We start from the raw sequence: 25,937 nt of genomic DNA, 5'->3' as shown, positions 1-25,937 counted from the left end.
AGACATCTACCGTACATGGCGGGGCGAACAAAGCAGTTTATAAGGTACAAGTTTAGAATGATCCTATTAATATATATCTAGGTGAGTTTCAGTGAAGCTAAGTGTCTGTAGAATGTAAGTTTCCCCCGAGGACAAGGCCTTCGTGTTCTTCACTGCTGTGTTCCCAGTGCCTCAAACTGTGCCTGGTACTTTGCAGCTGTGCAATAATGTTTGTTGAATGAATGAACGAATGAAAGCGGTTTACAGAGTTCTTCACCAAAAGTTTAACATGAAGGAGTGCTGGTAATTTTTTCTGTGCTCTCTACATTTTCTCTGTCTTTTGAGTTGCCTTCCAAATGTTTACTTTTACCAAAACAGATAACGCTATTAAAAACCTATGGTAATGCCTTCTGCTGGTGAGAACATGGCAGTCCCAAATGTTTCAGTGACTGTGTAAACTGGTTTAACTCTTTCTGAAAACCACTGGATATTCAATATTCGAAAATCACAAAGGGTTCCTTCCTTGTGCCTATTAATCCTGCCTGGGTATTTATGCTACGGAAAAAAAAAAAAAAAAAAAAAACGTAAAATATGAAATGCCCTGTACGTCCCAAGGTGTTCATCTCGGTTTTTATATTCGGAAAATAACAACCCTGGACAACCTAAAGGTACTTCTAACGGAGGGAAGAGTAAAAGTAAACTATGAAAATCCACTAGGTGGAATTTCATGTAACCATTACCAGTTCTGAAGACTCTGCAGCAACATGAACAAAGAGAGGCTGAAAACGCAGGCACGCAACGACTTAAATTCTGCATAAACAAAGTAATGGTGCTGTGGTATTAAGACTGTGGAATTCTGGGAGCCGTTTTCTGAAAAGAGCGGAAAGAACATGAGCTTTCGAGCTGCAGACAGAGGTTTTTATTCAGGCGTAGCTGTTGCATAACCTTGGTTGGTCATATTCCCTAACTTCTTTGTGCTTCATTTTTCTTATCTACAAGATGGGCTAATAGTACTACTTCCTGATACTGGGAGAATTCAAATGAGATGCACATAAAAGTAAAAGCCATCACAGAGATAGAGAACAAACTAATGGTTACTAGTGGGGAGAGGGAAATCCAACCTTGGAGTTGGGCACCACCCACTCTGGGACTCTCGTGGGTGAGAGCGAGGGAAAGCCACCGGCGACCACACGAGGGCGCCCGCGTTCGGGCCGGGTGAGGCATTCCCGGGCGTGTCCAGCAGGGGACGCTGTGGGCGGAGACGGACCCTGGACCGGAAGCCGGGCTGGAGGCGTCCGGGCGCAGTCGCGGACTTCTTCCACTTCCGCCGCCGCCGCCGCGGGTCTGGGCTGAGTTGCCGTTTGTTCCGAGCCGCTATCCTCGCCGTCGCGATGCCGCTGGAGAACCTGGAAGAGGAGGGTCTGCCCAAGAATCCGGACCTACGCATCGCGCAGCTGCGCTTCCTGCTCAGCCTGCCGGAGCACCGCGGGGACGCGGCCGTGCGCGACGAACTGATGGCAGCCGTCCGCGATAACAGTGAGGCCGGCGCGAGAGCCGAGTCAGCGGCCTAGGCCTGGGCGGCCCCGCGCTCCCGAGCCTGCGGGGTTTTCCCCGACGGGGTTCGCGACCCCGGGGCGCCCCTCCGCCGGGGTCCCCGAGACCAGACCTGGCTTTTCCGCCCCTCGGGGCTTTCCTTTTGTTGGGCGCGCCCTCTGGGACCGCCAGCCTTGCCCTCAGAGGTTTGCATCTCTGTGCGCCTCCACCCCTGGGGCCAGCCTCGGTCGTGGGCGGGGGGGGGGGGGGGTGCGGATCCCGAGGTGTTGAGCCCCGTGCCAGGCACGGAAGAGAGACATGACTTACTGTCATTAGCGACTGGTCTCGGGGACTTCAGCATTGCGGGTGGAGGGGAAACTTGGGTCGGTTCCTTTCGCCCTTCCTAGCAGTGAATGGCAGCGGGCCCTGTACCCTTGTACGCACGGGTCTGAGTGTGTGTGTGTGTGTGTGTGTGTGTGTGTGTGTGTGTGTAAACAAGCTTAGCCTTTCCCTTGCTGGAAGACTCTGGGGGAACAGAAGCCGCCGAGAGGCAAACCGAGGTTGTCCTCCCCCGGCCCTAGTAGAGGGCGGCGGTGACAGGCTTGGCCCTGATGCTGACCGCCCAGCCCTTTACCAAGCTCTGTCCCATCCCTTCCTCCTGGCAGGTAGGCGACTGGTGGATGACCTCGCAGTTGTGTACGAGGAAGGAGTGGGTAGACACTGAGGTTAGGGCAGGACGGGGCCTCACTCCTAAGTCACATCCCTCTTGTTCGCTCTCAGACATGGCTCCTTATTACGAAGCCTTGTGCAAATCCCTTGACTGGCAGATGGACGTGGACCTGCTCAGTAAAATGAAGAAGGCAAATGAAGACGAGTTGAAACGTTTGGACGAGGAGCTGGAAGATGCGGAGAAGAATCTGGGAGAGAGCGAAATCCGAGACGCGATGATGGCAAAGGCCGAGTACCTCTGCCGGATAGGTGACAAGGTGAGTGAGATGGTCTCCCCTCTCTGTACAGCCTGAAATGGGCACTGTTCAAGGTTAGTAATGTGTCATTTTAAAAATTAACGTCCTTTTCCACCAAGTGCAGAGGTAACCTGCTTACCTGAACTAGTGAATCAGTGCAAAAAATTAATAAAGAAAAAGTTAGTAGTTTTCTTGCTACACCCATTCTGTCACCTGCCCCCAAACAGCAGCCGCTGTGTATTCTTCCCCCTCTCTCTCTATGCCAATAAAACAAGTGCCTGTTCGGAGATGTTTATTTACTGTTTTTACAAAATTGGGATCATTCTCAGTAGTTCACTTTTGTAACATATCCTGGTTGGGAAGCATTGATTCTGGTGCATTTTGAAAATTATTGTTTACACAGGTAATCGTCTCCTTATACGAAACTAAAATATTATAGTTAATGCTGAAGTTCTGTTTGGTTTTTCTTTATTCTCTATCTCCTCAGAGATAATCTTTTAAATTCTTTTATTGTACATTTACAGGCATGTGTATGTACTTGTAGAAATTAGGTAGTATTGGTTTAAAAACTTTGTTTTGAATAAATGGAATCATAGTGTACTCATGTTGTCCCGTTTACTTTTTCATTCAGCATTATATCTGAGTGACTTCCCATATTGATGTGCATAAATCTTGCTCTTTCTGGTTAACTGCTAGCTAGTAGTCCATTGTAGGGCTATGCTGTAGTTTACTTAGCTATTCAGTGGTTGGGGATGTGTGTTGTTTTCAGCTGTTTTTGCTAGGACAAGCCACTGCTGTAAAAACATGCCTGTGTGTGTGCCTCTTTGTTTATATATGCTCATGTTTGTCTAAGGTGTATTCTATGAGATGAAATCTCTGGGACGAAGAACAGTTTTTATCTTAGTACATGTGGCCTGTTCTCCTGCACAGCAGCCAACCTAATTTATACTGCACTATCAGGGCACAAGAGCGATGCCCGCAAGCATCGGATCTTTTAAACTTTTTAACTTAGTAGTTCTGTAATAGTGGTTAAGAGGATGGGCTTTGAATGTCCTAATTTTAAGCAGTGCACCCTGAAGTATTTACGTAATGGATGTCATGGTGTCAATATAAATAAATTAAATAGTGTGAGCTCTTGGATAAGATTGCCTGGGTTGTATTTCTGACTTCAGTAATTATGATTTACTCCTCTGTATGAGCTTCCTCATCTGTTAAACAGGGATAATGATAGTCCTTAGGGGCAAAGAGCTTAGACTAGTGCCTGCTGCAAAGTGCTAAAATGTTAAATGATACGAGCTATTATTATTTAGTTTAAATTTAAAACAAGTTTTTTTCTTCTGATTATAAATTTAGGGTTTGAAAAAAAAGAAGCTTTGGTCATTGTAAAAAGTTGGAAAATACAGAACAGTTTAAAAATAGCTAATAGCTTGTGTGGCTTTCTAGGCTGTGTGTGGTTTGCTTTGGTTTGGTTTTAAAGAGGATGCATTATTACATGTGAATGAGAAACTTAAAGCTTTTGATTCAGGCCTTAAGGAATTTCAACAAGGATATGTTTGAATCAACATCAGGGGGTTGTAAATCGGTGATGTTCTAATAATATGTTCCATGTTTGTTAAATAGCATTCTTCTAAAAAGAAGAGTTGTCTTTTTTCCCTCCTGTTTACTTTCTTGTTTTAATATTTTATTTTGTGTACTATTAGTAAATAACGGACTTAGTGGATTTTTATTATTCACTGTGTTGTATCGATTATAGTCATTATTCTTTCCGGTGCTCAGTTTGTTACAGGTTTGTTAGTGCAGTTTCCTTCAAGATGGTTTCTTGGTCCTTTTGACATGATCTCCTTGGTCTTCCTTATTTTGTCATACAACAAGATGTCACAGGCTCACCTGTTATTTTCACTCTCCAAACCTGGAATCATCCATTTCTCCTAGGATCCCTGGTTTCTTTTATTGGGGGATAGTGTTTAAAAACCGAGATCTTAGTGCTGGGTGTGCCCATTACTGTCTTGCCAGTCTCTTTTTAGAAATGTATGAGGCATAACTAATAATTACATAAAACAAAGCCAGACACATACTAAAAAGTACCAAGTATAAGCAGATGATTTTATTCATGTTCATTTTTTTTGTTTTTGTTTTTGGGGGTGGTTTGTTTGTTTTTGTTTTGTTTTGGGTGTTTTTTTTTGCTGGTGGTGGTGGGTTTTTTTCTGTTTTTTGGCCAGGCCACGTGGCATGTGGGATCTTAGTTCCCCAACCAGGGATCAAACCCATATCCCCTGCAGTGGAATCGCAGTCTTAACCACTGGACTGCCAGGGAAGTCCCACATGTTCATGTTTTAAAAGCAATAAAAATTTTATTCCACAATGATTTGAGATAGAATTGTATATTTAAATACTTAATTGTGTTCTAGTAGTCAGTGATTAAGATAAAATTTTTATTACCCTTTAGGTGATAAGATTGACAGTTTACAGTAATTTTACAGTAGTGTATTTTAATTGTTAAAGGGAAAAATATTGAATATATAGAACAAAGAAGAATATTGAAATAATGGTGAATAAATTATGAATGTGTTTCTTCCATTGTTTTCTAGAATATAAGTATATGCTTAGATACAGTTGATGTATTTTTTATAAAAGTGGAGAGAATCGTATAAGGAACCCCATGCAATTATCCCCCAGCTTTAACAAATATCAGCTCATGGCCATACTGTTCTATCTCTACTCCTACATGTTTCCCCAACTCCTTGCTAAGAAAATCCTAGACAGCTGATAGCTTTTGAAACTTTTAACCTTTTCTCACCTGTTGCCTTGGTTCTCTTGACAGGAAGGAGCTCTGACAGCCTTTCGCAAGACATATGACAAAACCGTGGCCCTGGGTCACCGACTGGATATTGTGTTCTATCTCCTTAGAATTGGCTTATTTTACATGGATAATGACCTCATCACACGAAACACAGAAAAGGCCAAAAGGTGCATTTTATTTTTTCATTTTTTTAATGTTTTATTTATTTATTTTATTTATTTATTTTTTGGCTGTGTCTGGTCTTAGTTGCGGCACACGGGATCTTTGTTGAGGCACGCAGGATCTTTTCGTTGTGGCGTGCGGGCTCTTCGTTGTGGCGCGCGGGCTTCTCTCTACTTGTGGCATGCGGGTTTTCTCTTCTCTAGCTGTGGTGCGTGGGCTCCAGGGCACATGGGCTCTGTAGTTTGCGGCACACGGGCTCTCTAGTTGAGGCCTGCAAGCTCAGTAGTTGTGGCGTGCGGGCTTAGTTGCCATGCGGCATGTGGGATCTTAGTTCCCTGACCAGGGATGGAACCCGCGTCCCTTGCATTGTAAGGTGGATTCTTTACCATTGGACCACCAGGGAATTTCCCAGAAGGTGAGTTTTAGCAGTGGGGATTTATTCCCTCTAAATTATGATGCTACAGATAGGAAATTGATGTAAGAAATTTGCCTATTTTCTTTTGTTTCCAACTAGTAAATTTGGTCAAATAATTAATGTTCTTACTTACAGAAATGTTCTCTTTAAATATTTCTTTTTGGTTTAAGTTGTTAAAAGCTGTTTTCTCTTTCATAATAACACAAAACTTGTAAAAAGTGGCACTGTTTTTTTCCAGATCATCACCTTACTGTTTTGTATTTTATAGCTTGATAGAGGAAGGAGGAGACTGGGACCGGAGAAACCGCCTAAAAGTATATCAAGGTCTTTATTGTGTGGCTATTCGTGATTTCAAACAGGCAGCTGAACTCTTCCTTGACACAGTTTCAACATTTACATCCTATGAACTCATGGATTATAAAACCTTTGTGACTTACACCGTCTATGTCAGCATGATTGCTTTAGAAAGACCAGATCTCAGGGAAAAGGTAATGACTGAATCATATTTAAAGAATACCCCGTGCTTTTCCACCTTAAATACACAAAAATCATTAAAGCACATATTTGTTTTTAAAAAAAATTTCTAGGTTATTAAAGGAGCAGAGATTCTGGAAGTGTTGCACAGTCTTCCAGCAGTTCGGCAGTATCTGTTTTCACTCTATGAATGCCGTTACTCAGTTTTCTTCCAATCATTAGGTAAGGATAGAGTTGCTCGTTTTGACTGTCTGTCTTCATCTTATTCCTGACCCTGTTTGCAGATAACCTAAGATGATTTTTCACATATATGAAAAATATAGTGTGCAGATAGCTGTAGGTCTTTGGTTAGTACAGCTAATCTTTTGCCCATCTTGTTTATAGGGGGGTTAGCAGACTTTGATCAAGTGCTTTTGTGTGGTCCAAGAGGTAAGATTGATGTTTACATTTTTAAAGGATCGTTTAACAAAACAGGACAAAGAAAGATATGTGACAGCTCTATGGCTCTCAGCGGCTAAAAATATCAACCGTCTGGCCCTTTGCCAAGGAAGTTTGCCTGACCCCTGGTTTAGAGTCTTACTGGGATGTAAGGCAGAAGTGAGCAAATGGTTCGACGTACTGAGTTTTAGAATTGAGATCTTGAATCTCTTTTTGATTGAGTTGATGTTAATTGAGTTGAATTCAACAATGGGTTATTTATGCAACAGCTAAATCTTTGTGCCGATTTGCAAATCATTTTCAAGGGATGTTGGTTGAGAAAATCTGTTGAAAGTGCTTGTGGTGTTCAACCCAGGGGTCCTTCCCAGATGATTTTCCTAAAACTTAAAGAACTTGGCATTGATAATTCTCTTGTTTGTGCTGCAAGTTTCAGGAAGTATTTGGTTAATAAGTAGGTAGAATTTACAAAACATGGGATAGGAGGACTCCAAATGATGGTCTTCTATGTTTGGAGTAGGTATTGGCCCAGTGTTTATGGAGTGCTTTCTGCATAAAGTTAGGCTGCTTTATGGGAATTCATACTACTCCCCTCATGCAGTGTGGGAACAGGGCTCCTCAGGTGTGAACGACCTGCATGGCCCTATCTTCCCATATGTGCACGATGGGTGGGTTTGCACCCAAGATGTACTGCAGAATTGCCCTTCTCCCTTTTTTAGGCGTGTGGATCTCGTCATTATTCTGCTCAAATGTGGCGCTTTTCCCTTCTTCCTTCAGTCCAAAAATTTTAAAAATCCCTTCTCCACATTCCTGGAGGTCTTATTTTATGCCCCATCCTCTTTTTTTATTGAGATGTAAATCACTGTAAAATTCAGTATTTTAAAGTGTGTAATTTCAGTGGTTTTATTAGTATGTTGACAAGGTGTGTAGCCACACCACTGATTCCAGAACATCTTCATCACCCCAAAAGATGTTCTGTACCCATTAGCAGTCACTTCCCATTCCTGGTCCCAGCCCCTAGTCTTTCTATCTCTGTGGATTTGCTTATTCTGGACATTGCATATAAATGGAATTACACAATATGTGGCCTTTGTGCCTAGCTTCTTTTGCCCAGCATAATGCTTTTACTGTCATCCATGCTGTAGCATGTATCAGTGCTTCATGCAGTTTATAGCTGAGGGATAATGCCATTGCATGGATATACCACATTTTATTTATCCGTTCATCAGATGATGGATACATTATAAATAATGCTGTAATCAATGTTTATGTACAAGTTTTTGTGTGGACACAGTGTCTAGTTTCTCCTGGGGATATACCTAGTAATGGAATTGATGTGTCATATGGTAACTCTTCAATTAACTTTTTGAGAAACTGCTGAACTGTTTTCCAAAGCAGCTACACAATTTTACATTCCCACCAGCAGTGTGAGAGTTCCAGTTTCCCCACATCTAATACTTGTAATCGTGTGTCTTTTTGATCATAGGCATCTTAGTGGGTGTGAAGTGATATCTTACGGTTTTGATTTGCATTTCTCTGATGACTAGTGGTGCTGCATATTTTGTCATGTGCTTATTGGTCATATGCCCTATTTTTACTTACTTATTTAATTTTTTTTTTTTAATCTTTATTTTTTTATTTTTTGGCTGTGCCGCATGGCTTTCAGGATCTTAGTTCCCCGACCAGGGATCAAACCCACGTCCTTGGCAGTGAAAGCACAGAGTCCTAACTACTGGACCGCCCGGGAATTCCCTGCCCCATTTTTTAAACAGCAAATTATTTTGTGATTCTTTTTTAGAGTTTTTCTCTACTGCTACTTAGGATAATTAAAAGTAGACCTTATGCTTTTTTCCTTTGTAGTGATCTTGACACCAGCACAGTGCCCATATATTATTGAGTGCTCTGTGTAACTGTAATTTAAGAGAAAAATGGGGGGAAGTGCTATCCTAGTGTGATGAAATTGATGGCTTTTGGAAACTTTTGAATGGTTAAGGTAACCTCTTCCCATCTTCCCCGTCCCTACTGGCAACCTTTCATTTAAACAATTTTGGATTAAACTTTTTATATTTACCAAATTTACTCATTTCCCAGATATTTTTTTATTTTTATTTTTTAAAAATATTTTAATTTTATTGGAGTATAGTTGATTTACAATGTGTTAGTTTCAGACGTACAGCAAAGTGATTCAGTTATACATATACATATGTTCATTCTTTTTTAGATTCTTTTCTCATATAGGTTATCACAGAATATTAAGTAGAGTTCCCTGTGCTATACAGTAGGTCCTTGTTGGTTATCTGTCTTATATATAGTAGTGTGTGTATGTTCATCCCAAGCTCCTGATTTATCCCTCCCCCTCCTCATTTCCCCTTTGGTAACCATAAGTTTATTTTCGATATCTGTAAGTCTGTTTCTGTTTTGTAAGTAAGTTCACTTGTATCTTTTTTTTTAAATTAGATACCACGTATGAGTGATACCATATATTTGTCTTTCTCTGTCTGACTTACTTCACTTAGTATGATAATCTGTAGATCCATCCGTGCTGCTGCAGATGGTATTATCTCATTCTTTTTTTGTGGCTGAGTAATACTCCATTGTATATGTGTACCACACCTTCATTATCCATTCCTTTGTCGATGGACATTTAGGTTGCTTCCATGTCTTAGCTATTTTAAATAGTGCTGCAGTGAACATTGGGTTGCGTGTAACTTTTCAGATTATGGTTTTCTCCAGATACATGCCCAGGAGTGGGATTGCTGGATCATATGGTAATTCTATACTTAGTTTTTAAAAGATCCTCCATATTGTTCTCCATAGTGGTTGCACCAATTTACATTCCCACCAACAGTGTAGGAGGGTTCCCTTTTCTCCACACCCTCTCCAGCATTTATTGTTTGTAGACATTTTGATGATGGCCATTCTGACCCTTGTGAGGTGATACCTCATTGTAGTTTTGCTTTGCACTTTTCTGATAATTACTGATGTTGAGCATCTTTTCATGTGCTTTATTGGCCATCTGTATGTCTTCTTTGGAGAAATGTCTATTTAGATCTTCTGCCCATTTTTTGATTGCATTGTTTGTTTGTTTGTTTTTGACATAGAGCTGTGTGAGCTGTTTGTGTATTTTGGAGATTAATCCCTTGTAGGTTGCTTCATTTGCAGATACTTTCCCCCATTCTGTGGGTTGTCTTTTCCTTCTGTTCATGGTTTCCTTTGTTGTACAGAAGCTTTTAAGTTTAATTAGGTCCCATTTGTTTATTTTTACTTTTATTTTTATTTTCATTACTCTAGGAGGTGATCAAAAAAGATATTGCTGTGATTTATGTCAAAGAGTGGTCTGCCTATGCTTTCCTCTAAGAGTTTTATAGTGTCCGGCCTTACATTTAGGTCTTCGATCCATTTTAGGTTTATTTTTGTGTATGGTGTTAGAGAATGTTCTAATTTCACTCTTTTACATGTAGCTGTCTGGCACCACTTATTGAAGAGACTGTTTTTTCTCCATTGTATATTCTTGCCTCCTTTGTTGTAGATTAATTGACCATAAGTGCCTGAGTTTTTATTTCTGGGCTTTCTGTCCTGCTCCGTTGATCTATATTTCTGTTTTTGTGCCAGTACCATATTGTCTTGATGACTGTAGCTTTGTAGCATAGTTTGAAGTCAGGGAGTTTGATTCCTCCAGCTCCATTTTTCTTTCTCAGGATTGCTCTGGCTATTCAGGGTCTTTTGTGTCTCCATATAAAGTAAAAAAATTTTTTGTTCTAGTTCTGTGGAAAATGCCATTGGTAATTTGATAGGGATTGCACTGAATCTGTAGATTGCCTCGGGTAGTATAGTCATTTTGACAATATTGATTCTTCCAATCCAAGAACATGGTATATATCCTTCCATCTGTTTGTGTTCATCTTCAGTTTCTTTCATCAGGGTCTTACAGTTTTCAGAGTACAGGTCTTTTGTCTCCTTTGGTAGGTTTATTCCTAGGTATTTTGTTCTTTTTGATGCGATGGAAAATGGGATTGTTTCCTTAATTTTTCTTTCTGATCTTTTGTTGTTAGTATATAGGAATGCAAGGGATTTCTGTGTGTTAATTTTGTATCCTACAACTTTACTGAATTCATTGGTGAGCTCTAGTGGTTTTCTGGTAGCATCTTTTCTATGTATAGTATCATGTCATCTCCAATGGTGACAGTTTTACTTCTTTTCCAATTTGGATTCCTTTTATTTTTTTCTTTCATTGCTGTGGCTAGGACTTCCAAAACTATACTGAATAGAAGTGGCGACAATGGACATCCTTGCCTTGTTGCTGATCTTAGAGGGAACGCTTATAGCTTTTCTCTGTTGAGAATGATGTTAGCTGTGGGTTGGTCATATATGGCCTTTATTATGTTGAGGTAAGTTTCCTCAATTCCCACTCTCTGGAGAGCTGTTCTCATAAATCGGTGTTGAATTTTGTCAAAAGCTTTTCCTGCATCTATTGAGATGATCATATGGTTTTTATTCTTCAGTTTGTTAATGTGGTGTGTCACACTGATTGAGTTGTGGATATTGAAGAATCCTTGCATATCTGGGATAAATCCCACTTGAGTATGGTGTATGATCCTTTTAGTGTATTGTTGGATTTGGTTTGCTAGTATTTTGTCGAGTATTTTTGTGTTTATGTTCATCAGTGATATTGGCCTGTAATTTTCTTTTTTTGTGGTATCTTTGGTTTCATGTCAGGGTGAGGGTGGCCTCATAGAATGAGCTTGGGAGTGTTTCTTCCTCTGCAGTTTTTTGGAAGAGTTTCAGAAGGACAGGTGTTAACTCTTCTCTAAATGTTTGATAGCATTCGCCTGTGAAGCCATCTGGTCCAGGACTTCTGTTTTTTCGAAGTTTTTTAATCACTGTTTCAATTTAAGTACTTGTGATTGGCCTGTTCATATTTTCTATTTCTTCCCAGTTAAGTCTTGGAAGGTTGTATCTTTCTAAGAATTTGTCCATTTCTTCCAGGTTGTCCATTTTATTGGCATATGGTTGTTGGTAGTAGTCTCTTATGATCCTTTGTATTTCTGTGGTATCCATTGTAACTTTTCCTTTTTCATTTCTCATTTTATTGATTTGAGTCCTCTTTTTTTTCTTGATGAGTCTGGCTATAAGTTTAGCGAGTTTGTTTATCTTCTCAAAGAACCAACTTTTAGTTTCATTGATCTTTTCTATTGTTTTCTTCATCTCTATTTCATTTATTTCTGCTCTGATCTTTATGATTTCTTTCGTTCTACTAACTTTGGGTTTTGTTTGTTGTTCTTCCTCTGGTTGCTTTAGGTGTAAGGTTAGGTTGTTTATTTGAGATTTTTCTTGTTTCCTGAGGTAAGATTGTATTGCTGTAAACTTCCCTCTTAGAACTGCTTTTGCTGCATCCCAAAGGTTTTGGCCCATCATGTTTTCATTGTCATTTGTCTCTAGGTAATTTTTGATTTCCTCTTTGATTTCTTCAGTGAGCCGTTGGTTGTTTAGTAACATATTGTTTAGCCTCCATCTGTTTGTGTTTTTTACAGTTTTTTTCCTGTAACTGATTTCTAATCTCATAGTGCTGTGGTTGGAAAAGAGGCTTGATATGATTTCACTTTTCTTAAATTTACTGAGGCTCGATTTGTGGCCCAAGATGTGATCTGTCCTGGAGAATGTTTAGAAGAACGTGTATTCTTCTGCTTTCTGATGGATGGAATGCTCTCTAAATATCAATTAAGTCCATCTGATCTAATGTGTCATTTAATGCCTGTGTTTCCTGATTGATTTTCTGTCTGGATGATCTGTCCATTGATGAAAGGGAGATGTTAAAATCCCCCGCTATTATTGTCTTACTGTCAATTTCTCCCTGTATGGCTGTTAGCATTTGCCTTATATATTGAGGTGCTCCTGTGTTGGGTGCATATATATTTACAACTGTCACATCTTGGATTGATCCCTTGATCATTATGTAGTGTCCTTCTTTGTCTCCTGTAACAGTCTTTATTTTCAAGTCTATTTTGTCTGATGTGAATATTGCTAGTCCAGCTTTCTTTTGGTTTCCATTTGCATGGAATACCTTTTTTCCATCCGCTCACTTTCAGTCTGTGTGTGTCCCTAGATCTGAAGTGGATTTCTTGTAGATAGCATATATATGAGTCTTGTTTTTATATCCGTTCAACCAGTCTTGTGTCTTTTGGTTGGACCATTTAATCCATTTACGTTTAAGGTAATCATCAATATGAATGTTTTATTGCCATTTTGTTAATTGTTTTGGATTTGGTTTTGAAGGTCTTTTTTTCTTCCCTTCCTCTTTTGTTCTCTTCTCTTGTGATTTGATGTCTATCTTCAGTGATGTGTTTGGATTGCGTTTTCTTTTTTGTATCTCTATTGTAGATTTTTGGTTTGTAATTCCCATGAGGTTTTGATATGGCAGTCTGTATATGTACAAGATTGTGTTAAGTTGCTGATCTCTTAATCTCAAATGCATTTCCAATATCCTGCCTGTGTACTTTCCTCACAATTGCTGGTTTTGATATCATATATACGTGTGGATGATTTCCTACCGTTACTTTGTATTTGCCTCTACCAGTGAGCTTCTCCATTTGTAATTTTCTTGATTCTAGTTGTGGCCTTTTCTTTTCCGCCTAGAGAAGTTCTTTTAGGATTTGTTGTGAAGGTGGTTTGGTGGTTCTAAATTCTGTTAGCTTTTGCTTGTCTGTAAAGCTTTTGATTTCTCCGTTGAATCTGAACTAGAGCCTTGCTGGGTAGAGTATTCTTGGCTGTAGGTTTTTCCCTTTCATCACTTTAAATATATCATGCCCCACTCCCTTCTGTCCTGCAGTTTCTGCTGAAAAATCAGCTGATAATTTTATGGGGGTTCCTTTGTATGTTATTTGTTGCTATTCCCTTGTTGCTTTTTATATTTTTTCTTTGTCTTTACTTTTTGTTAGTTTGATTAATATGTGTCTCGGAGTGTTCCTCCTTGGGTTTATCTTGTATGGGCCTCTCTGTGCTTCCTGGACGTGAGTGAGTGTTTCCTTTCTCACGTTAGGGAAGTATTCGGCTATAATCTCTTCAAGTATTTTCTCAGGCCCTTTCTCTCTTTTTCTTCTGGAACTCCTATAATGTGAATGTTGGTGCATTTAGTGTTATCCCAGAGGTCTCTGAGACTGTCCTCATTTCTCTTCATTCTTTTTTCTTTATTCTGTTCCGTGGCAGTTATTTCCACCATTCCGTCTTCCAGCTTACTCGTTCGTTCTTCTGCCTCAGTTATTGTGCTATTGATCCTCTCTAGTTTATTTTTCATTCCGGTTTTTGTATTGTTCATCTCTGTTTATTCTTTAAATCTTCTAGCTCTTTGTTAAACATCTCTTGTAACTTCTCGGTCTGTGCCTCCATACTTTTTGAGATCTTGAATCATATTTACTGTCATTACTGTAAATTCTTTTTTTCAGGTAGGTCACCTACTTCCTCTTCATTTAGTTGTTCTTATGGATTTTTATCTTGTTCCTTCATCTGAAACATATTTCTCTGCTGTCTCGTTTTGTCTGATTTTCTGTGTTTGTGGTCGCCTTTCTGCAGGCTGGAGGATCGTAGCTCGTCTTGCTTCTGGTGTCTGCCCTCTGGTGGGTGAGGTTGGTCCTGAGGCTTGTGCAGGCTTCCTGGTGGGAGGGACTGGTGCCTGCTCACTGATGGGTCTTGTCCCTCTGGTGGGCAGGGCAGTGTCAAGGGGTGTGTTTATAGGTGACTGGGAGCTCAGTATGGCTTTAGGCAGCTGGTCTGCTGATGGGTGGGGCTGTGTTCCCATCTTGCTGGTTGTTTGACCTGAGGCTTTCCGGCACTGGAGCCTGTAGGCTGTTAGGTAGGGCCAGGTCTTGATGCCAAAATGGTGACCTCCAGGAGAGCTCATGCTGATCAGTAGTCTCTGGGGCCTCCCCCCAGAGAGTATTGATTGGTGTGAGCCACAGCCAACCCCTGCCTCCTCAGGAGACCCTCCAAGACTCATAGGTAGGTCTAGCCCTGGCTCTTATGGAGTTGCTGCTTTGTGCTGGGTCCCAGTGTACATGAAACCTTGTGTGCGCCCTCCAAGAGTGGCATCTCTGTTCCCCCCAGTCCTGTGGAGATCCTGTACTCAAGCCCCACTGGCCTTCAAAGCCAAATGCTTTTGGGATTCCTCCTCCCAATGCCAGACCCTCAGGCTGGGGAGCCTGATGTGGGGCTCAGGACTCTCACTCTTGTGGGAGAACCTCTGGGATATATTTATTTTCCAGTTTGTGGGTCACTCACCTGGCAGGAATGGGATTTGATTATGTTGCAACAGTGCCCCTCCTGCCGTCTTGTTGTGGCTTCTTCTTTTCATTGAGTGTGAAATATCTGTTTTGGTAGGTTCCAGTCTTCTTTATCAGTGGTGGTTCAGCAGTCAGTTGTGATTTTGGTGTTTTTGCGAGAGTAGGTGAGCTCAAGTCCTTCTACTCTGCTCTCTTCTCTGGAATCGAGTGGTGGCTTTTAGTTTGGATGCTTGCTGCCTCTTTGGTCAGTGTGTGCTGGCTGTTACCCACTTGATATGGGTGTGCAGGTATAGCGGCCCTTCCCAGTATAGCGGGGTTAGCACTCGGTGCCTGCTGGCGGGTCTCACATGGGTGGCTGCTGTCTGCACACTGCTGGGACAGTGGGGGCCGGGCCTGGTGCCTGCTCGCGATTTCCCAGATATTTAAAATACAAAGGACAGATAGTTAAATCTTTTCGACAACAGTCATCATTTGTATCATTTACTCCTTTTGTGTACTAAGGCATGTAGCATTTATTTGGTTTTATAATAAGCCTTTTTGCTTCTCCAAATATACATAGACTTTGTACTTTAAAATATTTTATTTGAAAGAGAAAATAGCATCCTTTTCTGGGTAATACCTGATTGTCTTCAAAAATTAAAAACTGAGATGAGAAAGCCCTACGTCCAAATTCATTTACACATTCACATACACAGAATTCTTCTGGAAGAGAACCATTTTAAGATTGTTATATATCCCTCCGGAACTTTTATTCATTATATGTACTTTAAAAATCAGAAAATAACACACAAAAAAAAACCCCAAAGTTTTTTGTATACATGGAAAGTTTTCAAACTGTATCACAGAAAGAAGAAAAAGTCTCTCTCTAGCCTTTGATTGCCTGGGTCCTTTCTCTAGAGGCAACTACTGATTTCAGGTTCCAAGGGTGTCCATCCAGGGGCATTTGTATCCAGAGGTATAAGCACGTAACACCTTTAAACACGTGTGGATGTATTTTACATGCAGTTTTGTAAGTAGGTTTTTTTTTTTCTTTAAAATATAATGTATCTTTTTATGTCTTTTAGAAATAGCTGGTTATTGAGTGAGTATTTTTAAGTGGCTGTCAGGCATCAGACACTGTGTATGTAATGGCACATCAAACAGGCGGAACTCCTTGCAACTGCCAGTTATCCTTTTTTAAGGACCTTAGAACTTCAGTGTATTGAAATAATGTATTTTCTCTGGACCTACTGCCTCATCCTTTGTTAGGCCTCTCGGTGACTAAGTGGCCCAGGCTTGGTCATTGCCCTTATCTCTATAATTCCATCATCAAATACATATGAGTGGCAGTGATTTCCAGATTCGTGTCTCCAGCCCCACACTTGCCAGTGTGCACCAGACCCAAGCCTTGGGATCTTCGACTTGGATGTCTGATAGGGGAGTCCACCTCAACCCTGCCAAAGGGTAATGTTTGAATCCTTCCCTCCCCACCTCCACACACACTTACACCCACCCACCCACACACACACACATACACACCAACTCAAAAAAAAAATCTCTTTCTCCAGGGATTTTTATCTTGTTCAAGCCAGAAACATAAGTATATTCTTGAATCTTTTGTCTTGCTTACCTTCCATATCCTTGTAGCTGTCCTCCTGCTACATTCTGAACCTGCTCTCCTTTCTGTTCTTGGGCTTAGCCAGGCTCTTCCTGCCTTGGATCTTGGCATTCTTTGTGTTGCTCTAAGCCTCCTGCTCTCTGCAGGGCAGGTTCCTCAGAGAAGTCTTCCCTTTTGACTCCAATCCCGTGGAAGCCCTCCTGTTCACTATCACATCACAGTTTTATTTTCCTTACAGAACCTGTTCTTTTTGGAGAGTATCTTCTTTATTTGTTCATTTATCTCTTCTCTTTGAAAATTTAGTTGCTGTGGCAGCAGAGATCTGGTCTTTTGGTTTCCTGCCATATCCTCATTATTCAAAACAGTGATAGATAGTAGATATTCAGTAAAATAATTTGCACTTCTGTGTGTGGATTGCTCATTAATACTTTGTATACACTTTATAGATAAAGGCTGTTAACTTCTATCATGTTATAAATCCGTCCTCCAGTTTAATCAGTTTATCCAAAGGGAGGTTCTTATAATTTGTCATCTTATTCATTGCAGCTTTTGTGGAACAGGAAATGAAAAAGGACTGGCTTTTTGCTCCTCATTATCGATACTATGTAAGAGAAATGCGGATTCATGCGTACAGCCAGCTGCTGGAATCATACAGGTCATTAACCCTGGGCTATATGGCAGAAGCCTTTGGTGTTGGTGTGGAGTTCATTGATCAGTAAGTTTAAATAACATCATGTCAATTTATTTTTTACAGTTATCTTTGCATGTGTGAACTTGTATATTTTCTCCATTTACATTGCTTCCCTCAATTATAAAAAAAAGATCTAAGAATTTTTCTTTCAATATCAAAACAATCATATCTGTTATCTCTGCTTTCATGATGTGTTTCTACTGTAGTAGCAAAGATGGAACAGAAGTCTACTTTTAATAATAACTGGAGCAGAAGTCGTCTCTGTTACATCTTCGTGAACCACACTGCTACTACAGTAGTGACTCTTAGGACCTAGTGTGAAGTATAAGATAGAGAGCTATTTCCTCTGCTTACGCCTTACAATTTTTTGGTTGCTACTGCAATTCTGGGCAAACTGGTTGTTAAAAATGGAACTTTCAGCGCTTGAATCAGAGATTCATCAAATATGTATTAAAGCCTTAACTGAATGGGTTGGCATTGTTTCAGGTCTCCCTCTTCATGGAGTTTCATTCTAGTTATGGGGAGAGTTGGCAAGTAAGCAAATAAACGTGTAAGTCATTTCAGATAGAAGTGAGTCTACATAGAGAGAGAATACAATGGCACAGAAAGATGCGTAGCTGCAGCATAGTAGTGGGGGTAGGAGGGTAGCCGTGGGAGAGACAGGCCGTGTATGGCCGTGTAGGGCCTGGTGGGGAACTCGGCTTTTAATCCAGGTGCTGTGGGGAGCCACTGGAGCATTTTAAGCCTCTGGTGGGTAACACGGTTCCATGCTCCGTCTTAGCGCATGCTGGATGGGGAGACCAGGTGGTCTGTTCAGTAGCTCATGGAGGAGATGTTCCTGTGTCTTGGACCCAGGGTCGTGGGAGTAGAGTTGGGGAGAAGTAGACGTTCAGAATGTGAGCTGTCCAGGTGGTGTCTAGATATATAAGTGGCTCCCAAACAAACATTGGCCTTTTAACTTTGAAGATGTAGTTTGCAGTGGCTCACAGTGAAAAAAGCAGTTTTTAATGAAGCTGCATTTCATTTTAAAAGACCACACTCTTTTTAGCCATTTTGGTTTTTTTCTAATATTTTATTATGGAAAATTTCAAACATGCAGAAAATTGTAAAGAGTTACACCGTAAATTCCCATAGATCCTTGATTCTGTAATTTATTAACATTTTGTTATATTTGTTTTATCACCTTCCATCTTATTTTTAACCACTTGAAAGGAAGTGTCAGACACCAGTACATTTCATCCCCAGTCACCTTAGCATGCATATCAATGTTTGTTTATGGGTGGGTGGGTGGGTTTTCAGTAATCTTTACAAAATGCGCAGATCTTAAGTGTACCCAAACTATGGAGCCAGAAATTTCCTCGTTCTCTTCCTGTGAAAGAAAAAGAGGCAGTGATAGTAGTATTTGTTGGGTTATCCATACCAAAATAGAAGGCTGCGCATTCCCTAGGTTGGTTTGGTTTGGTTTCACTTCTGAATTGAACTCGTGTGTGAAATTAAGTCTGGTAACCACTGCCCAAGAGCAGCTGGTTAGTGGGGTGGGGTGGGGCTGGGGGCGTTATAAATGTGCTTCTCACGCGGCAGTGTAAGGAGTGGCTTACTGTGGTGGGCAGTGCACGAAAAGCGGGCTGGTCTGGCTTCCTACCCTTTAGTTTCTTAACTGTGCTGTGGTGGTGATGAAGCCATGTCCACTGGTTGGGAGCAGCGCGAGGCTCAGCTGAAGCTGTGGATAAGATGCACGGAAGCAGCGCGTACCAGTTAGACACACTGCAGTGTTCTGCGAGTCGTTACGATGGCGTCTGAACTGATGGTATGTGGTACATTTCTGGTGGTATTTGTTTAGTTGTTCCCTTCATGGTCTCAGACCGGCTTTGGAGGCAGAGGTTGTCAGTACCTACCGAGCTGCAGTTGTTGTGAAAGGCCTTGTTTGAAATTTCTGTGGTATCTGATTCACGCCTGGGTTTTCACAGATTGTTTTTCTTCCCTCAAAAAATGATTTTGGACGATTGAACAACCATTGTACTTCCACTTCCTTAGACTTAATAAGATATTGTCGGAGAAGGGGACCAGGCCATTATTTGAATAAACCGGGCCTTGTGTTGACCTGTGTAAGGTTGGAAACCATACCCATGGGCTGTATTCTCCCATTTGTTGGTAGATGGTTTGTCTGGGGAAGGTGAGTCACCTTGGGATATGTATGATTGATTAGCACACGGGGAGGCGACAGAAATGTCATTTGGATCTAGGGAATTGGACTTGAACACCGATTTAGGGCATTAAGGAGACTCTGCTTAGATGACTCTTGGTGCACATAGTTCAAAATGAGCATAACTAGGAGTCAGACAGAGTATGTGATCGAAGTGCCCCCAAAATGGGCACACCACAGATGGCTTCCCGTGGGCATTGAGACCGGTTGTCACTGCATATTTAGGATTTTTATAGGAAGTGATGGGGAAAAAGGACATTCCAGATGGAGGAAATAGCAGAGACAGATTTAGGAGCATGGCTGAGAAACCAGCAGCCTAGGGGCACTGGATGGAACGTGTGGTGACGGGCACACAGCCGTCCAGAGTGAAGCATGGGAAGATACTAGGTTGGATCTGAAGGGGTGTCTTAAAGTTGTTTAGAGTCTCTTCTAATCGTCGGGGGTGGGGGTGGGGGTTGGTAAATGAAGGGCCAAACTAGTCTGGTGATGGTGGGCATGGGGAGAAGCAGTGGAATTGTCAGCCTGGGTGTCAGCAGTTGACTGGGAGGTCTTACCTCAGCAGAGGGCATCCTTGAGTCAGTTTGCTTGTACATCAAGTCTAGGTGCTGTTCTCTACATCTTGTTCCTAAATCATAACATCAAGATTTCTTCTTTAGAGGTTTCCCCTGCTGTTCTTTGGATCTGGGTAGGACTCACAGGGCTGGTTATATCTGGTTGGGTAGTTTTCTCTGTGTCCTTCAGTCCCAGAATAATAGGTACCAGTGGGTTTCGCAGCTGCAGTCTGGAGATGCAACTATGTAAACTGCTGGAAAATGAACACAAGTGAGTTTAGAAACAGTGCTGATCTTTTTTAATTTTTAGATTTTTACCTAAAGCCACTCAGTAATAACATAACTCAAAAACCAACAGTTGAATTTTTAATGAGTATAGCAATAGAGCATGCTCTATAAACACTGTTACACATAGGTCTTGCTATTTTTAAGATAACCTCTAGCTTAAAATCTTCAGTAGCATAACTTCCTCATCTTTCAAGCCCATCATCACCAGATTTTCCAAAATTGAACATTTCCTTATTGAAAAGGAATAGTGGGGCTTTCACCACTGACTGACCAGTGGCAACGACATACTGCAAACATCTTTTAGCCACATTTTCATTTGGTTTTGGACTTGATTTTGGTATTTTGCTGTGTAGAAATTCTCTTTACATAATCGAGTTTATTATTTTTTCCTTACATGGTTTCTGGGATTTGTGATAATTAGGCTGCCTCAACACCATTCCATAAGCCAACCTTTCCCCACTGACTTGAAATGGCACTTTCATTTGAGATTTGGTTCTTAAGATTTGGAGTTTGTTCTAGTCTCTGTGACAGTAATCTGTCACATTTTTACTTATTTGGAATCAGATTTTTCTTAATTAATCTCCAAATTTAACATAATTCTATTATAAATGGATTATTTTAAAGGAGTCAGCTTTCCGTTTATTCTCTTTGGCAGCATTGGAAAGCTGTCTTCACGTAGCTCTAGTGCATTTCTGAGCATGTCCTTTCTTCTGCGTGTCACGTGGTGGTAGACCTGGATGGAGGGTTCCACTGCTAATGCTGCTGTGGAGCGGGGTGTGTGACTGTGTTGTTTAAGTAACTGTCTTAAATAAGGGGGTTTGGGTTGTGACGGGATATACTCAGAAATGCCTTTTTTCACATTCCTAATCCGAATTTATTGTGGCACGTTATTCCGTCTTAAAAATAATTTGAAAGCTTTCCTTCCCTCTGTCCTCTGAAGGATTCTGAAAATCCTTAGAGTTCCCTGCTCCAGAAAGGTTAAGTAGAAGGAAACTGGACGGCTTCATCAGGTTTCCCCCCCCACCCCAGTAAAGCTCATATTTTCCTCCGTATGTTTATTTAATTTTTCTAACCCCTTCAGGTTTCTTCCTGAGCACTTACTGTAGCTGTGGATGGCTTCATTCTTTGACACCTACGCTTCATATGAATAGGCACTTGTAGGGTCACGTTAATTCTGGTAGATAAGACACCTGCAGTACACCGGAGACCATCCTCTCAACTACTGGGCATCAAAATGTTACCTTGGAAGACAAATCATGTGTTTATTTAGTGCAGTTTATTTTTCTAAGAATTCTCTATAAGGCTAACTAAGGGTAATGCTAAAGGCTTTTTTTCCCCTTCTCTCCCAATTAGGGAACTCTCCAGATTTATTGCTGCTGGGAGGCTACACTGCAAAATAGATAAAGTGAATGAAATAGTGGAAACGAACAGGTACTCAAGTTTGTGTATCATTTGTAATACTGCACAGAATAAAGGGCACTCTTAAAAGAAGAGTGCCTTCTTTTTAAAGTAGGTCAACTATTGTTGTTATGGAGTAATGTGACTGGTAAATAATTCAATTTTTTCTTCAATTTATTTATAGACCTGATAGCAAGAACTGGCAGTACCAAGAAACTATCAAGAAAGGAGACCTGCTATTAAACAGAGTTCAAAAACTATCCAGAGTAATTAATATGTAAAAAAAAAAAAAAACCTCATACACAAAGGATTTCCTGTAGAGGTGCTTACTTTACTTTGTGCCCAGTTGAACTGTATAAAATAAATACTGCGTTGTTTCTTTCAATTTACTTCTTTTGACATCTCTCTCTAAGGATGGGGTCCAGTAAGGTTAAAATAATGTCACATTTGCGTCATTTGAACGTCTCTGATTTATGGTAAATGGTTACAGAGACTAGACTACAGTACTTTACTTGAGTTCAAATCCTGACTGACTCTGCCTCTTCAGTAAAATAGGGGATCATGCATGTCATCTCTTACCTTGAAGCCTTCTGAATTTTACGAAGGGAACATGCTGTATAATTAAACACAGTGCTTAGTACATAGAACAGATGAGAAATGCAGTGTATCATAAGCTTTCCCTCTGAAACAACTATCTACAGAAGATAGATAGGAAGTTACTCCTTTTTTTGGAGGCTACCATAACCCGATTCTAGAATCTGCCAAAGCCAGTCTCACTGAAGATTTTAGCTATATTGGCAAAGGGAATCTTTTTTCCCAATTATAAACTTACTTAGAGGGGGAGAAGTGCTAGGAAGGAAGAAAATACAAAACCAGATATAGGTGATAGGGCATGGGAGCTCTCTGCTATAGGGTGTCACAGAAGGCCTGTCTAGTACGGTGGTGCTTACAGAAAAAGAGAGAGACCACGAGAGCAATTATCGAGGGGAAGAAAGTAGCTGGAGGTTTTCAGCAGAGGAACGGCCCAATTTGACTTACCTTTTAAGTGTCACCATGGCCCTGAGCTGCAGGGACGATGGGGAGTGGTGGAATAAACCGTAGAGGCAGCCGGATTTGCTGAAAGAGAGGATCCCAGGCTTGCTGAATGGTGACCTTGACAAGAGCAGTTTTGGTAGAGCTGAGTTAAAAAGAGAATGGGAAATGGCATTTTACTGTAAAAGGAAGGGGAGAAAAGTATGAAGTTTTGATTCATTTTTTTAAAGAGAGCATGTTTACATGCTGATGGGAATGATTCATTAACATATTAGAGGAGAAAACACATGATGTCAGTGGATAATCTGTTGAAAATAACTTGAAACAAACATACATTCTTCATTAAAAACTTCTTGAGTAAAACTACGAGTAATAACAGGTTGGGAAAGCAAAGCCCTCTTGCAAATGAGGTACTTAATGGCAAAACATTAGAAGCACTGCCTTGAAAGTCAAGACAGTGGCAGTCGTCAGTACTGTACTGAAAGAGGGACCAGAGCTGTGCTCTGACAGGAGCTTCCTGCAGGTGCTGTGGACTATTAAAATGCCGGATGGATTTCTAAAAATGCTTATTTATAAAACCTTATTCACAATGATCACTGTAATTTCTTGAAGAAATTGGTAATATAAGTACCCTTACAAAACCCACAACCCTGAAAATCAGTGCTGTTAAATCCAACATATATGGTCATTGAGAACTTACTGTGTTCCCTGTGCCCATTTAAAAATTAGGGCTCTGTTTTCAGCCAGTTATCGCATTGCAGTTCATGCTAGAGGGGAAGAAGTAGGATTAAAATGTCAGTTTCTTAAAATAACTCCTTCCCTCAACTCCCACCTCTAAAAACCACCTGGACTGATGTGATCACACACAGCAACCACGGCTTTTCAGTCGAGGCTTAGATTGAGTGTTGGCCTAGAAGAGAGCAAAAAGCCACAGAACACTCTCCATTCCCCCCTTCCCGGCTTTTTTGTTTGTTTTACCATTTTAGCCCCACCAGCCTAAAATTAGATGAGGATAACAGGTAAGAGATACTAAAAGAAACAAGAAATGTTCTTCACTCCCAGTGCTAGATGGGGAAGCTGAAAACTCTAAGACTGCAGATAAAGGTCCAGGTGAGTAAACTGCCTCATGATGAGTAAACAATACAGTTCTGAGGTGAAGGAGTCCAGTTTTTCCTTTCTTTTCCTGAAAAAGAATATGCTCATTGCAAAAGAAATTCAGGATACTAAAGTCGACTTGCCTTGTCATTCTACCCTGCAGAGGTAATAACACCTATTAATATTTTGATGAATATTCTCTATATTTAGTCCTATGCATATGTATTTTTTAATACAAAATCAGAGTCTCTGTGTTAGCTTCAGAGTATCAAGTTTGGAAGTGAAAATAAAATTGGAACCTAACACATTTCTTTTTAATGTGGCCATGTGGTATAGGAGAAATGAGCACAGGACACTGCAGCTGGAAAACCAAATTCTGATCCCAGCTCTCCTCATGCTGGCTCTCTGATGCTGGGAGAAATTACTTCCTTCAGCCTATTTCCTCAGCTGTAAAATGGAGGAGAAAACCAGGCTTATTATGAGGTTCATTTATATGAAAACATTACAAACTAAAACATATGCACATTAATTACCATGAGTGTTGGTAGAAAGCTGTCACATAAAATTAATAAATTGGGCCATCTAAGCCATGTCTTATGGGAAAAACGGAGAATTTTTTTGTATTTGACCACCTCATTGATGTTTTTCACTTACGTTTGTTACGTAGTAAGACTACGTAGAATGCTAATTTCAAACCTTGGTTCTCTGCTTTTTGACCAGTGGGAGTATTTTAAATCTTGATAAAAGGCTCGTCGAGGAAGTTTTAGGTCCGGGCCTGTATTTCTCACAATTGCAGATACAAAACGTTCAGAAACCCAAAGCAAGTCAGGACGCCAAAGGAGGCTTCCTGAAGCTACCAAGCTGCAAACTGGTCACCGATGGGCTGCAACTGTCATCGGCCCCCTGACCCCCATACGTTTTTAAGAAAAAAAGATGTATGGCTGCCATCTAAAAATTGAAAGAAAATTCAAAAATCACCTCTCATCTAGCTTCTCTGGAAAAATGGACAGATCAGGTTAACTCTGAGCTCCCATTTCCAGTCCAGCCTAATGGCTAGCACATCTCCTCCAGCAGGCCCTGTTCGCCCGGCCTGCCCCTGTTTGTTACCTTACAGCACCTGCCTGTCTCCACTGCCATCTGAGTTTGCTGTCCTGGTCCTACCCCCGTATCGTACACCTGGGGTTGATGATCAGCAGCCTCCGTTAATCACCTAGGAGAATCCATCCAAAGAATTAAAGTCTTAATTTTCTGGTTTTAGCCATGAAGGGCACACATATCACAATATGAAAATAAGATTATCATCAAATGATAGTTTTATTTGCTAAGTGATATAGTGCTAAAACACTTTCGCTATGTTTGTTTAGTCCCTCTTCAGTACTGATCGAAGTTGGCAACCTGTCACTTTTAGCAACCCGTCTCTTTTAGCAACCCTAGTCTCACTCATAATACACTATTCAAGTACAAAATGAAGTCACTGGGATGAACGATTTTGTCATTATTCTCTAAAACCACCATACCGATTTCTTGTTTCAATAACATCTGTGTATCAAATTTATCCAGTGAGATAAGTATTTATAAGCTCTGTCAAATTTTGGTAATCTATTTCCTACATTAGAAAAAAATAGATCAATTTTTCATTTACTAGCAGTCTTTTAGGAGTGGAAATACTGTCTACAAGCATTTTTGTTATTAAGTGTCTGCACCTGACTTTTACCTAACCCAGTGGCTGCAAGGATAACCTACCGCATTTGTTCACGGAGCGCACACACTGCAGCACACTTAACGTTTCGTGACTGAACACAGGTAGTCTTCAGTAACCTGACCAGGCATTAATAGCAATTGATGGATGGAAGGTTACTGACCATTAGCAAATCAATTGTATAATTAATTCTAAATTAATCCCTGGTGCTGTCTGAAACCTGTTTTTGAAGAAGATTAATAGCTGATACTTGACATTACGGGGGAAAAAAGGGAGAGGGGCTGTGATAATCCTTCATCCTCCTAATTCTACACAAATTTGTAGTTGTTAGTAACAAACGTCACATC

At 40.7% G+C, this 25,937-nt stretch overlaps 2 protein-coding genes across 14 annotated transcripts in view; one reads left to right on the top strand and one right to left on the bottom strand.

The window, feature by feature from the left end:
• The first annotated feature begins 1,288 nt into the window (after positions 1-1,288).
• PSMD6 (proteasome 26S subunit, non-ATPase 6) lies at positions 1,289-22,153 on the top strand. 2 transcript variants are annotated; one of them, XM_059940125.1, is made up of 8 exons: positions 1,289-1,515; positions 2,293-2,498; positions 5,299-5,444; positions 6,123-6,342; positions 6,442-6,550; positions 17,180-17,348; positions 21,720-21,797; positions 21,949-22,153. In XM_059940125.1, exons 1-8 carry the CDS (start codon positions 1,371-1,373, stop codon positions 22,043-22,045), a joined length of 1,170 nt encoding a protein of 389 aa, XP_059796108.1. In that variant the 5' UTR covers positions 1,289-1,370; the 3' UTR covers positions 22,046-22,153. The 2 variants fall into 2 exon arrangements, with proteins under 2 accessions (XP_059796108.1, XP_059796109.1); XM_059940126.1 differs by lacking the exon at positions 1,289-1,515 and adding an exon at positions 1,522-1,718.
• Positions 18,386-25,937, bottom strand: part of ATXN7 (ataxin 7) — a 140,742-nt gene continuing 133,190 nt past the window's right edge. For 8 of the 12 annotated variants that reach the window (XM_059940114.1, XM_059940111.1, XM_059940113.1 and 5 more), the window contains 5 exons: positions 23,497-25,101; positions 22,803-22,941; positions 21,468-21,607; positions 20,082-20,332; positions 18,386-18,693 (listed from right to left, as the gene is read on the bottom strand). The gene's annotated coding sequence lies outside the window, so the exon portion shown is untranslated. Of the gene's footprint in view, positions 19,426-20,081; positions 20,333-21,467; positions 21,608-22,343; positions 22,378-22,802; positions 22,942-23,496; positions 25,102-25,937 lie in introns of all 12 variants that reach the window. The other 4 variants (XM_059940112.1, XM_059940116.1, XM_059940117.1 and 1 more) reach the window with 4 other exon arrangements.

The sequence above is a fragment of the Balaenoptera ricei genome, chromosome 11 (assembly GCF_028023285.1).
Source record: "Balaenoptera ricei isolate mBalRic1 chromosome 11, mBalRic1.hap2, whole genome shotgun sequence".
NCBI lineage: Eukaryota > Metazoa > Chordata > Mammalia > Artiodactyla > Balaenopteridae > Balaenoptera > Balaenoptera ricei.
The sequence above is the reverse complement of the archived record's forward strand: the minus strand, read 5'-3'. Positions and strand labels throughout refer to the sequence as shown.